This window comes from Setaria italica, chromosome I (assembly GCF_000263155.2).
Source record: "Setaria italica strain Yugu1 chromosome I, Setaria_italica_v2.0, whole genome shotgun sequence".
Classification (NCBI taxonomy): Eukaryota; Viridiplantae; Streptophyta; class Magnoliopsida; order Poales; family Poaceae; genus Setaria; species Setaria italica.
Window position 1 is genome coordinate 32,512,626 of NC_028450.1, and position 13,201 is coordinate 32,525,826.

A 13,201-nucleotide genomic window follows, 5' to 3' on the forward strand; every position below is an offset into this window, starting at 1 on the left:
TGTATTCTTTCTAGGATCGAAAAGCTATGTTCATTGGTTTTCAATTTTCATCCTGAACTCTATCATGCAATCGCCACAGCTCTATTACATTCACATGTACATGAACAAGAGCCTAGACACATAGGTCACGGGTGAATCATATCACACATCCCTTCACTATGTACAAAGCAAGTCAGCAACTCGGTTCTCTTGTTTCTGCGCATGGCTCGCAGCATCATGTTCTGCTTCAGACATCAGAACAGGAGCAAGCACAGCAGCACAAACACGAAGAGGAAGAACCATATCTGATGCAGAGACCTCTCGAGCTCCATGTGCCGCCGTCTCTGCCTGGGGTTCATCAGGTGGTAAGGGCTCGAGTAGTGCATGCCCGGCGCCTGCGCCTGACCCCGGAGCACCCACGGCAGCACGGCCACCGCCATGCTGCCGAGCACACCTCCGGCCGTCGAGTGCATTATGCCGCGGTCCACAAACGGCGGGGGGAGGAGGGCGTCGAACCGCGCGGCGTCGGCGTGGTGCCGCGCCTGCTGTGGTGCTCGGGCCGGCGCGTCGGTTTCGACGTTCCGGTGGTGGTGGCCGCCGCCGTTGTCGCTGCCTCGGGCGCTCTGTTGTCGTAGAGCCGGCCGGCGCGGGATGCTGCTGGCCAGGCCGCGCGGCGGCGGCTTCTTGGCGCGGGAGCTCCCGCCGCGGCCGTAGAGCGGCACGAGCGCGTCGGGGGACACCGCGGCCTTGCACACGGGGCACCGCCGCCTCGCCGAGCTCCCGGCGTCCGCGTCGGCGTCGGGGCGCAGCCACTCGTAGATGCAGGGCCAGCAGTAGAGGTGGCCGCAGAGCGTGACGACCGGCTCCGCGGCGCACTCGAGGCAGATGTTGCAATCGAAGCAGCCGCCTCCTGTTGCCGCCGGCGCGTCCCCGCCGACGACCCTCTTCGCCGGTTCATCGCCGGCAGCCGCCGCCGGCTGCTCACCGGCACCGGCCGTGCGCGTCTGATCCATGTACTACTTCATGCGCTTTCAGCAAGCACAAGGCCGGTGATCTGTGGTTTACTGGTCTCTGCACTCCGGCTTTGCTGTCTTCCTCTTGTAGCACTGCAAAAGAAACCAGGAGGGTCATTCCATCACCGGTGACGAATCATAGCAAAGACGCGCACGCACAGGGCACCGACTTGAATGCCGCATCTCACCAATCAAGACGTACGATCGAAACTGTGCGAGACGACTAGTCAGGCAGCAGCAAAACAAAGGAGAAGGATAAAGCCACGTTGACTACACATATGTGGCCTTGCTGTACAGGGTCATGTGCAAGATATACTTGCGTGTGGGGGTGCCACCGAAAGGACACCAATGAACCTACAAGAAGAGTAGGGACGGCAGAGATTGATGGGTCCAGAAACTTTCAGGTTCAGTCAGATGTTGCTCAGTGCCCTATCCAAAATTCAGAGGGTCCTAATCAAAAGAATTCAAGATACACTGCTCCAGACGAGCAAACAGCAATGCAAACGACAACTACTGCTCCAGGCCAAATGGCCAATGGTAATCTGACAAAGAAGGCGTGCGTTAACCGCAATCACTCTTGTTGTATCCGCAAAAATCTTGTTTTTTTACTGCGTCTTCTTGTCGTCTGATGTTTACCCTTCCGTACCCGGCACCACGGTTGGCCTGATACAGACATGCCCTTGGTCGAAACGATCAGGCTCCACAGGTCAAGACTGTAGCTGTCACCCAGCATCCATGATTGCCTTGAGCTGAGGGTGCCAGCGTTCATAAATTCTGCTGCTCAACCGGATCAGGCAGCATGTCTTGCAGACTTGATTTCGGACAAAGATGCAGGTCATGGACAATGACAGGGATTAACTTCTGTTTTTCGTCAAGGACCAAGAAATGACCAGTAGAGCAGAGTTTACCACACAACAATCGTAGGAGGGAGGGAGGGAGGGAAGATATAGCCACGTGCATCTGTACTCTAATCCTCAGTCTGATCCTAATCACTCAATTAGTTCTATAGGAGCAATTGACAAACACCGACACTACTGATAGATACCGAAATAGTTACGAATATAGCTACGTTTACTGGTTTACACTGTTAGTCGATACTCCCTTCGTACCAGAATATAGCTATATTTAGGTTTTTTTAAAGTCAAATATTTTTAATTTTGATCAACAATAACTCTAAAAATAATTGAAAAGGTTTTAACTTTGAAAAAGTCTAAACGTAGCTGTATTATGGAAGAGAGGGAGTACTCAGTACCAAGGTCAGATGGTTTAGTGCACTCCAAAACCGATGTATCCTGGGACATAGGGAGTACTCAATACCAAGGTGAGATGGTGCACTCCAAAACCGATGCATAAAAGACGTAACCTACACAGGTATCAATGATTTGGATCTAGTTAAGCACGGCACTACTTCCAAAAGCAAAAAAAACACAGCACTAGCACACGGCGCCTGCAAACAAGGCGCCGTTAGCCCTTCAGCTTTTGATTAGGTGCACTCAACAATATAGCCGATCCGATTATTGTTGTGTAAGACTGAAGCAACATCCTGAAGTTTTCCTCTACTCTAGTATTGTGCAGTCAATTTCATTTCGTATCGAACATGAATGGCAGAATAATTGACAAAATGTAAACTCAGACACAATATAACACGCGTGTTTCAAATGGGAAGCAAATTCAAACCTCGTATCGGGAAACTAGAATGATTTGAAAAGTATAGCCTTGCAGTTTAGCGAAAGGTACTTGTCAGCGAACATTTGGTTTCCTTGCCGAACAAAAAAAGAAGACAACAACATTTGGCGTTCAGAAAGAAAATATTGGTGCATCCCGTGAACAACTGCACCAATAAAGTAAAAAAGGAACACGCATAACAATAGATGTCAAGAACACACCCAATAGCCAGATCCGGAAACTAGGACAAGGTGGCACTAAAATGGTGCGGGAGTATTGATGAGAGAGGAGATCATGAGCAATTGAAGAACAGCGACGCAACAACGATCCCCATAGAAACAACCCCAACGAACTCCCCCCAAAATGCGAAGCAATTGCACTACTCCACCAGAGGAGCCGAAGCTGCTGATCCTAAGTTGCAAACCATGAGCACAAACAGAATAACATCAAGCAGCACTTATTCGTAGCACGAAAGGGAAAAAAAAGTTCTAAGATCATCGCATCACCAGGAACCAATAAGAACACGAGAATTGACGGCGCAGGAATCATCGGCTGACCTTGTGGCAGCAGGGTGCAGAGTGGAGGCGACGTCCGGTTCGCTATCCTTCTGCAGGTCGAGGAGTTGGCGCAGGAACGGAATGGTGGTGTGGATGCGGAGGAAAGATACTGACTGGTACCGGCGCTAACAGCTTTTGTGGCTGAAAGGAAGACTGCCAATTCCAAGGAGGAGATGAGGAGGGCGGCGGCGGCGGATGCGCGTCTGACGTCAGCCGCGGGGTGCAGGGGGGATAAAAAGGCGGAGAGGAAGAAGAAGAGACGGAATACAAGCGGAGCGGCGGTGCAGGGACCCGAAGTGTTGTTGGAACTCGGGAGCAATTGGTTGGGTGCAGATTTTTTTTCTTCTTTCTTTAACCTACAGCATTTTCTTTATCAGAAGAAAAAACTTGCTCTTATCCAGAAGCAAACCGTTAGAAAATTCGGCTAGTTTTATCGGCTTGTGATGTGATCATTCGGTGACGGAAAATCTGTTCTTGAGTGATCCCGAAGGATAGCTTGCGTCCGCGTACGCTTGCCTTGGCGTGAGAGCCGGGGCAATGGGCATCAGCTCGTGCACGCCACTTTGTCCATGGATCAGCAGGGCAACGGGCGCGGATCCGGCCGGGAAGTACAGCAGGAATCAGCTGATCGGCACAGCGCGCGCGGCCGCGTTAGGCTGAGCTCCAAGCTGCAACGGCCGCGCCGCCGCAAGCGTGCGCGCCGCAGTTTACAGTTGCAGCTCGTCGGCTACATCATTGTGCCTCCTAGACTGCTTAGGGGTGTTTGGATTCTGAAGCTAAGGGGGTGTTTGGGAGTACTCCACTTCACGAAAAATTGCTTCACTCCACCGACTTCGAAAATTTCGCAGCCAAACGCGTCTAGCTTCAGCAACTCCGGCTCTAGGAAAAAAGGTGGAGCAGGGGGTAGATCCACGTTTTCTGTGGAGTACCTCAAGAGGTGCTCCAAAAACCCACTTTACAGACCTCATCGTGGAGTTGGTGGGTATTTACTCACCATTACCATTCGTTATACAAGTTACCGGTTCGCGAAATAGAAAAAAGCCTCCCTTCCGTGCCTTCCACCGCGCCGCCCGCCAGCCGTGCCGGCCGCGCCGCGCTGTTCGCTCGCCGCGCCACCTGCCCGCCCGCCGCGCCGCGCCGCCCGCCCGCCCGCCTCGCCGCGCCGCCCACCGCGTGGCCCGCCCTGCCTGCCGCGCCCGCCCCCGCCCGCCGCCCCCCGTTCCGCCCGCTGCGCGGCCACCCCTGCCGCGCGCCCGCCCCTGCTCGCATGGGAATAATGGAGAAGAAAGGGAGAACTAAAGAGCCTGACAAGTGGGACCCATTCACATGGGTATAATGGACTTTACACAGCAAGATCTTCTGTTTTTGGAGCTAGATCTGTGCATTTTGCCAAACATGTGGACAACTCTGGTATTTTTTTGGAGTTGGTGGAGTGGAGCTGCAATGTGGTGGAGTGGAGCTCAAAAATTTGGAGTGGAGTGCTCCCAAACATCCCCTAAAGTTTAGTCCGTATCACATCGGATATTTGATGCTAATTAGGAGGACTAAACATGAGCTAATTACAAAACTAATTGCAGAACCCTAGTCTAAATCGGCGAGATGAATCTATTAAGCCTAATTAATCCACCATTAGCGAATGTTTACTGTAGCATCATATTGTCAAATCATGGATTAATTAAGCTTAATAGATTCATCTCGTGATTTAGCATATGGATTGTGAAACTAGTTTTGTAATTAGTCTATATTTAATACTCCTAATTAGTATCAAACATTCGATGTGATATGGGTTAAAATTTAGCCCGGGGATCAATCACCCCTTAGCGTCTTTTGGACTTGCGCCGAAGGGTCGCCCCGATCACGACTCACGAGTTCCCAACCGCAGAAGCAACCAAAAAAGGGAGGGGGAAAAAATCCTGCTTCCAAGTTCCAACCAACTTGAACACCCGTCGCGTGAAGTTCGCGATCGTGAGCACGCGTGCTCAACAGGATTACAGCTACATGAAAACGAGGGAAAATCGGCATGGTTGGTCGACACACGCAGACTGCAAACCCGTAGCCAGTGACCCAGTGTGCTTCATCCGATCGCACCGACTCCGACAGAAAGGGCACAATAATTGCAAGAGGCACTGACGCCGAGATGAACACCGGTAGCTCTGCCGACGTAGTGCCTAGTGCCTAGAGCTCCATGCCTAGCCCGAGGGGCGAGCATTTGGACCAAGGGTGGTTAGGCTGGTGTCCAGTGGGAATATTGTTTCGTTCGCCTCACGCCGAATGGGAATCGACGTGAGAGCAGCAGCGCGCGTAGCCCACATCAACTCGTGTTTCTGAACCGCAATCGCTATTCGCATGTCTGAATTAAAGCTCTATCATGCCATGTTTCCCACCCTGGCAACAGCTTTCCATGTGAACTGGATCTTGTTTAGTTGCCTAACTTTGAACAACCAAAATTACTGTAGCGCAACTGTAGCGTTTCATTTGTATTTGTGAATTATTGTCCAAATATTGACTAATTAGGTTCAAAACATTCGTTTCGCAAAGTACAACAAAACTGTGCAATTAGTTTTTGATTTCGTCTATATTCAGTACTCCATGCATGTACCGCAAGTTTGATGTGATGGGGAATCTTCTTTTTGTATATTGTCAAAGTTGGAATTTGGAGGTGAACTGAACACGACCCTAGCATCGTTGGACTCCACTGCAAGCTGCACTTTGACCCAGAGCATTGCAGTTCAGTCACCAGCGACGCTTGAGCTGTTCCTCAAGCCGTAGGGCTCCGAGTCTGAAGAACTCGTCCAGCCACACTTCAGCTCTTTACGTTGGCAAGTCTTGTTTGGATAGAAAAGGATTAAAAGGGAACGAAGGAGATTGAGTCAAAAATAAACTAATTTTCTCTCAATCCCTCCCATTCCAATTCAACCTAAACAAGGCCTTACAAACCCTTATGAAGTTATGGGTGGTTTACAGGCGAGAGCATTACACGATGATTAGCCAAAATTCGTTTGTCCATTGAAATAAGCTTCCAGTGCCACCTCTAGGCCAAAACAGGCCATGAAGTCCTGCAAAGCCCACGAAAGCATTACCGACATAGCATCCAGGCCCAGCTCCTGATCCATTAACTCAGTCCAAAACAATCATAAGGAAATTCAGATAAAGGATTAGGTCGATGCTGTACGATTTAGCAGATCTGCATACAGTAGCACAACCCAATGAATGAAACATGGAGGAGCTAGACCAGAAGCAACCTCTGGGCCATCTTCCATGACTTCTCATCCTTGAATCGCTTTTATTCGATGTTATCTCACATTATTATCTACATATGGCTACTTTAAGAGCAAATTAATGACAAACGGTATACTCATACCCATCCATCTACACATAGAGGTCCAAGGCTAACCGGCTCGGTTTCAGATTTCACCTCCCGTCGACATACTTTTCGATGCAGGTGATGAGGGTGCTCTCCGGCACGGCGCCGATCACCGCTTCCTTCTTCTCGCCGTTCTTGAATATCATCATTGTGGGGATGCTCCGGATGCCGAGCTGGGTCGCGATGTCGGGGTTATCATCAGTGTTCAGCTTGTAGCATTTCAGCTTCCCTTCATACTCCTTTGAGAGCTTGCCGACGATGGGGTCTATCATTTTGCACGGTCCGCACCATGAGGCCCAGAACTGGACGAGGACGGGGAGCTCGCTCTCCACCACAAGCGATTGCCAGGTAGATTTGCTCACATCAGGAACTGAAAAGGAAGCAGGTTTGGAGTATGTAAGGTGGCACATCAATCACCATAACATAGGACAAAACATAAACTACTCAATGCTGCTTATAGGGCCAATAAATTCCAAGTCAAAGTTGACGCATAATTATTCTAAAAGCAGGCAAGAGAAATTTACTGCTGTGCCATTAACTAAATGAATGAACAGAAGTTCAATTTATTGATTCTACCTTGCATGCTTTTCTAATCCATTTCTTCGAATATATCATTCAAATTCACATACCATTGCACAGATGCTGCTTCTACTACGCTACGCCTAGCTTCACGCATTAGGATATGTGCCAGAACTCTAAAGATTCGCACAAACCTACCACAGCATTAAAGATTCAGCAACCATAGCTTTCTAGCCCAAGATGCAATTCATAAGCATTTTTCCAAAGCTTATGAGAATAGGTCTTGTCAAAGCAATTCATAAGCATATTCATTGTGTTTCGATTAGGCAGTATAGACTGTAAATGATGTATGGCCATGGTATGCATTCCACCATGCAAGATGTGAAAAAATTCATTACACTATACATCATATTCAAAACTAGGAACTACGAGAACAATACTACAATGTTGATTTGATTCTGCAACGTATCAACTGAACAAATGATGCATCTAATCCATGTTCTTCCCAGCTACTGCTAGCCTCAGGAGAACTTTAAGGCAGCTTTGAGCTTTGTACAGCAATCTTTGCGCTTAGCCGGTATCAAAGACTTATTAATGAGAATGGAAGTAGATGTCCTAACTTATTGCAGTATGAACAAGTTCTATCATAGCTGTTTGCTTAACCTTGATTCAATTTAGAGACAGGAAACGATAGCAACATTAAAGAAAGCAGTCACACTTAACCTAGCAGTTTTACCTTAATGAAATGGCTGGTAGCTCTCTTGCAGCCAATTTTCATAAATGAAATGAAATCCATATAAAACAACCACAGGATGACATGGAAACAACAGTTGGGATCCTAACAATCACACCATACCGTTGTGCTGTTACAAAATTTCGTAATAATCCTAACCAAGAATCAATTTTCCACATTCTAGTAACAGTACCAATATGACAAATCTATAATATACCATGGTCTCTAAAAAAACCTATAATATACCAAATATCCCAAATTTGAAATAGGGAAATATTTTCATTGCTACATTTCACAATATTCAAATATGGTTCAGCACAAGTGTACAGCAGTTACCATCGAAGTTAATGGCTAGCTAAAATTAGATTCAGAATAAGAGTAATACCATGTTTCGACAAACACACTTATGGTGAAAGCATAAATAGAGCTCTCTTCTTATCTAATTGTATGACACGTTGCCTGTATTTGGTCAACTTTAAAAATGGCATAGTCTCGTATTTTTGGCGCGTGGCGCCAAAAGACAGTATAAAACTGCGGCCATAAATGCTACGTTCAATTTATAACTTTCTTCACAGACCACAACAAAGCAATGATATGGGATGTTAACTGTTTATAGGTTAAACTTCAAACTAACTTTCGTGCCTTTGCGTACATGCAGAGGAAACCTAAAGCGCATAGCCATATACATGCATTACAGAATTAGTTACACATGATGCCTCATGCACATCTCCTGTTAAGTTTGATATGCACACATATCCAAATACATGCATTGGTGCACACAGGTCTGCGCAGCACAACACGGTAGGTGATGCATGTCTTGTCGGATACATACATACATGCATGCAGGGATACAGATACACAAATTAGCCGCCATGCCCTCACCAATTAACGGCTGTTTGCTTCACCATCTCATCGTTAGAACTGCTCTATGCCCTGCTGGCCTGCTATTCCAACTTCCTATTCGTCTAGAAACCAGTCCCAACTTCCAACTAACAAAATTTGCGAAAAAAACCCTAACTCCGTTGAAACACTCACAATCAAGCGGCGGATCACTAACCCAATTAATATTGCCTTAACGTCTTACTCGCATCACAGGGCGGTTCCAGAATCCAGATCAGCGGCCCAGCGCCATTTCATCTCAGATCGATACATAAACCAAAGCCTAAAAGCAGGAGAGTAACCTACACGAGGACCAATTTACCTTGGATGGCGGTGTCCTGGCCGCCCTGGGCCTGGCACACGACGGCCGCGCCGCGGGAGCTCGGGCGGGCGCGGAGCGCGCGGCGCGTCGGCGGGAGGCCGCGGCGGAGCGCGACGCTGGGCGGGGCGACGACGGCGGCGACATGGGACGGCGACGAGGCGGGCGCGGCGACGGAGACGGAGACGGCGAGGTGGGAGGCCATCGCGGCGGATGGGGACGGGAGTGAGGAGGGAGGAGGCGAGGGGAATCGGTGTGGAAGGGAAGGTGGTTGGGAGGGAGTTGGAGTGGAGGGGCGAGTTGTGAAGGTGCTAGGAGTGATATGGCCATATGGGTGAACAGATAAGTACAGATCGGACGGTGGGCCCCGCGGCGGGGGACGTGTGGCGCCGCCGTGTGCTGCCGATCAGCCGATGTGGACGCGTGAGCTTTTTTTTTTTGAGGGGGAAAAAAACGTCATCAGAATTCGCACAAAATCTCACGTCGAAGCTTTGGTGGGCCGGAGCGTTTCGAGTCCAAGGTGAATAGAAGCCCACCAACGCTTGTTTTTCAAAAAAGAATAGAAGCCTACCAGCACGAGAAATGAGCCCAACTATCCCAGCCCACATCGGCGCGTATCGGCGGCCAGGTGGTGCTTCGGCTTCAACCCCTCCCTGACGCCGCGGAACTGGCGGTGGCGGGCGAAGCTAATGGCCATCCGTGCCATGCCGCCTCCGCCATGCGAGGCAGGTAGCCAGACGCGTATAAAGGGCAGCCAGAGATTCGGATCCACCTGTCTGCGTCTCCGTTCGTTGGCGCCACAGGCAAGGCACCGGAGCTTGTGAGGGAGAGCAAGGAGGAGGAGGAGGAGAGAGGAGGAGGAGGACATGGTGCACGGGACGCTGGAGGTGCTGCTCGTCGGGGCCAAGGGCCTCGAGAACACCGATTACCTCTGTACGCGTCGGCTAGATCTTCAACATAGTCCTTTTTCCTGTTCTTTGCTCGATCTTCATATTGCGCGCGGTCCATTCTTTTTCCATAGGGAACCGAAGCATTTGGGCTGACAATAATAATTGCTCGGCTAATCTTTATCGGTCGATGGGTTTTAATCCTATTAATTGTGTTGCTAACCTATATTTTTTTATTAATGCAACATGTTGCTTGATCACTTCTTCGGCCTTGGTGGGCTGTGCTTGGAAGAATGATTTTATGGGCTATTTCTTAATGAATAATTTCTTTTTCTACCATTGCAAAGAGTCCAATGATTTTGTGGGTTGTTGCCACACTTGCTGGCCTAGAAATGACCCTCGGAGATTGTGGATTTAGCAAATGTACAGTGATTAGGTTTGTGATTCTTTTTTCGTGATGATCAGTAGCAAAAGACCATATAGGACATGGGAGATTATTTTCTTTACAATCAGAAGTGCTATAAAATCATCCGCATCGCTTGTTTATCTTTTCCCATCTTTTTCTTGAATGCTGATAAGTCTCCTTTGCGATGAGTTTTTCTATGGCAAATTGATCCCGCAGGCAACATGGATCCGTATGCAATTCTCAAGTGCCGATCACAGGAGCAGAGGAGCAGTATTGCAGCTGGTGGATATACTCATCTATGTGTATTTTTCCTTGTCATAGTTACTTTCTTTCCTCATTGTACTTATGCATTTCTGAACATTTCCATGTTTTGCACTAGGGATATAGGTCTCTAGTTTCCTACTGAGATATAGTGAAGCAATTTGATTATCAGAATTCAGAAGTACACTGAAACATTAGATCTCTTGTGCAAATTCTGTTTTGTGGAATACTAGAAATGCAGGTTGGGCTGTAATGTAATCTGCTTGAACAATAGTAGACATCATGTAAAAGTTGTAGTATGATGCAAGTCAAATGATAGTGACACAATTTTTCAGCTGCAGGGGTTTTATATGGTAAGAAATTACACTTTGCATTGTGTTGAAAGTCAGTATTTTGGTTAATTAATGCACTGCATAGAAAAAAGGTCGGGACCTCAAATTTCTATTATGATATCCATATCCTTTTCTAAAGATAGAGAAAATCATGCTATTATTTCGTGTACTGAGTACATATATAACTTCTCTAAGGTATTGACTGATACTAATTTATGTTTCTTGAATAACACTTGACTGTCACATGATCATGCATACAGGAAAAGGAACTAACCCTGAGTGGAATGAAAACTTTGTCTTCACCGTGTCCGACCGAACTACAGACTTGCTAATCAAGCTTATGGATAGTGATACAGGCACAGCAGATGACTTTGTAGGTGAAGCGACGTAAGTTTTTATTGCAATGGAATTCCTATTGTAAATTATGTCTGCAATTCTACTTTCTTTTTTGGAAGAAATGAACAGTTGGTAATGTTGGTATCAGATTCTTCATAAGCTTTGCAGAACATCTTTCATGAAGTTACTCTTCTGCATATCATCCACTGTATTAATGTCAATTAGCAAATTGTAGTGATGTAGGCGATTCGAATTTTAAAGAGCCGAATTGAATTGGTCTCTGCAGGATTCCGTTGGAAGCAGTGTATTCGGAAAGGAGCATTCCACCAACGATCTATAATGTTGTGAAAGGTGAAAAGTACTGTGGGGAAATCAAAGTTGGTCTCACATTCACTCCCGAGGTAGTTTGAAAACCTACCTCTATGTTATATTTCATTGAATACTAAAATTCCTGAATCCAACTTTTATCTTGAATGCCTTTTGGGATAGGCACTATGTACATCCCCTCTCTTTTGATTGCCCTTTTGAAAGTTAACACAACCTCGGATATTTATGATTTTACCATAATTTTCTAATTATTTGCTAGGGAAGATTATCAAAATAACAGTATATGTAAGTACTCTTAAGAATGATTCGTTCAATACTATTTTGTATTAGGGCAGATACAATTGTTTTTTGGTCCAGAGTGATGTCATGAATGAATCAAATTATGGACGCCAAGCTCATGAATTTTGGCAGTTTGCTACATTAAATTATGTTGTTTCATAATTCGCAAGCATTTCAGTCTGGTGATCGCTTTCACATTATGTTGAAAATATGAACTATATACCAGCATGTTTGATGTTTCTCTGCTGTCCAAATTTCCTGGTCATTGTTAATTACAGAAAGTAAAATTAAAACAACTCTTTTCCATTTTTTTGGTGTATGCATAACCTGCAAACTACAAAGGTTCGTGCCCAGTCCAGAGCAAGGATTTCTTTTATGAGTATAACATCCAAGGTTCCCATTTTTCAATCATATTAATTGTGATGAGCTCCTACTTTTTAGGTACACTATAATTGCGGATAGTAGCCTGACCATCCAATGGTGTCTAGTCATGAGATGCCATTGCCCGCAATGCAGTGGTGTCAAGTACTACCAATTATACTTCTGTACTGAGATTCAGTTGGCAGTAGTGAAGCTACTGAACCATTTGCCCAAATTTTTTCATTGGATGTGCAACCATGGAATCACCTGAACATGACTTTTCAGTCTTGTAGCTCCGTTCTCATTCATCTAGTACCGAATAAAAAATACGCTCCTTTACTCGTCAGTTGCTCACATGAAACCTGGTTGCAGAATACCATGGTTTAAATCCTTGGTTACCTTGCCCTGATACGCTAGTATTAGGCTGCAAACAAAAAACACGGCATCTTTTGAGTAAGCTAACTGTTGTTCTTTATATAGAATACTCGCCAGAGGGGTCTCCCAGATGACTGCGGCGGATGGAAGCAATCTCACTGAAAAGAGCAAGATTTTTTGAGATTCCACCAGAGCACAGCGACAATTCATGTGCTTGAGGCATTCATCCCTCGTACACGTTCATGCTAATGTAACATGAAATTCAGTTGATTTGGCTTCTTTAATTGTTTCAAAAGATGCATCATTAGCGAGTTTAATCTAAAAAAACAGCTGCATTTGATGTATTTTATACAGTCCCTCGGTTATTGGAAATTTTAAGGCCGTTCGTGATCACTGGTTGCAGTAACTAGTTTTGCTTCTTTACTTCTCTCTCTCTCTCTCTCTCTATGCTTTTGAAGTTTTAAGTGGTCCTTCTTTCTGTTCAACGTTTAAGAAGGTGTATGACAGTAATACTGGAAGCATTTCTCTTGCAGCAGCATCAAATTTATTTTTATCCTTATAAACAATGGTATCAGTACCAACTTGACATGTACAGGATGAGTTAATCATA

The 13,201-nt window shown here is 46.4% G+C and overlaps 3 protein-coding genes across 5 annotated transcripts; 1 reads left to right on the forward strand and 2 right to left on the reverse strand.

The window, feature by feature from the left end:
- Positions 1-16: 16 nt before the first annotated feature.
- Positions 17-3,549, reverse strand: LOC101779906 (E3 ubiquitin-protein ligase RMA1H1). Of its 2 annotated transcripts, none has more exons than XM_004953182.4 (2): positions 3,215-3,549; positions 17-1,085 (listed from the first exon to the last, which is right to left on the reverse strand). In XM_004953182.4, exon 2 carries the CDS (start codon positions 990-992, stop codon positions 234-236), a length of 759 nt encoding a protein of 252 aa, XP_004953239.1. In that variant the 5' UTR covers positions 993-1,085; positions 3,215-3,549; the 3' UTR covers positions 17-233. The 2 variants fall into 2 exon arrangements, with proteins under 2 accessions (XP_004953239.1, XP_004953241.1); XM_004953184.4 differs by lacking the exon at positions 3,215-3,549 and adding an exon at positions 1,181-3,208.
- Positions 3,550-6,331: 2,782 nt separating this feature from the next.
- On the reverse strand, positions 6,332-9,335 carry LOC101781252 (thioredoxin M1, chloroplastic). The gene is made up of 2 exons (XM_004953186.4): positions 9,032-9,335; positions 6,332-6,948 (listed from the first exon to the last, which is right to left on the reverse strand). The coding sequence occupies exons 1-2, from the start codon at positions 9,231-9,233 to the stop codon at positions 6,626-6,628; spliced, it is 525 nt and encodes a 174-aa protein (XP_004953243.1). The 5' UTR covers positions 9,234-9,335; the 3' UTR covers positions 6,332-6,625.
- A 452-nt stretch (positions 9,336-9,787) lies between these two features.
- LOC101781642 (elicitor-responsive protein 3) lies at positions 9,788-12,943 on the forward strand. 2 transcript variants are annotated; one of them, XM_004953187.2, is made up of 5 exons: positions 9,788-9,961; positions 10,538-10,603; positions 11,175-11,301; positions 11,537-11,651; positions 12,697-12,943. In XM_004953187.2, the coding sequence occupies exons 1-5, from the start codon at positions 9,895-9,897 to the stop codon at positions 12,751-12,753; spliced, it is 432 nt and encodes a 143-aa protein (XP_004953244.1). In that variant the 5' UTR covers positions 9,788-9,894; the 3' UTR covers positions 12,754-12,943. The 2 variants fall into 2 exon arrangements, with proteins under 2 accessions (XP_004953244.1, XP_004953245.1); XM_004953188.2 differs by lacking the exon at positions 12,697-12,943 and adding an exon at positions 12,298-12,500.
- The last annotated feature ends 258 nt before the right edge of the window (positions 12,944-13,201 follow it).

What these genes read in the sequence shown, in the direction of transcription:
- LOC101779906 (XM_004953182.4), bottom strand. Translation starts at nt 992, where the DNA reads ATGGATCAGACGCGCACGGCCGGTGCCGGTGAGCAGCCGGCGGCGGCT.
- LOC101781252 (XM_004953186.4), bottom strand. Translation starts at nt 9,233, where the DNA reads ATGGCCTCCCACCTCGCCGTCTCCGTCTCCGTCGCCGCGCCCGCCTCG. An exon ending in CCAGGACACCGCCATCCAAG is followed by an intron (nt 6,949 to 9,031) that starts GTAAATTGGTCC and finishes CTTCCTTTTCAG; the next exon opens with TTCCTGATGTGAGCAAATCT.
- LOC101781642 (XM_004953187.2), top strand. Translation starts at nt 9,895, where the DNA reads ATGGTGCACGGGACGCTGGAGGTGCTGCTCGTCGGGGCCAAGGGCCTC. An exon ending in GAGGAGCAGTATTGCAGCTG is followed by an intron (nt 10,604 to 11,174) that starts GTGGATATACTC and finishes TCATGCATACAG; the next exon opens with GAAAAGGAACTAACCCTGAG. An exon ending in GACTTTGTAGGTGAAGCGAC is followed by an intron (nt 11,302 to 11,536) that starts GTAAGTTTTTAT and finishes TGGTCTCTGCAG; the next exon opens with GATTCCGTTGGAAGCAGTGT.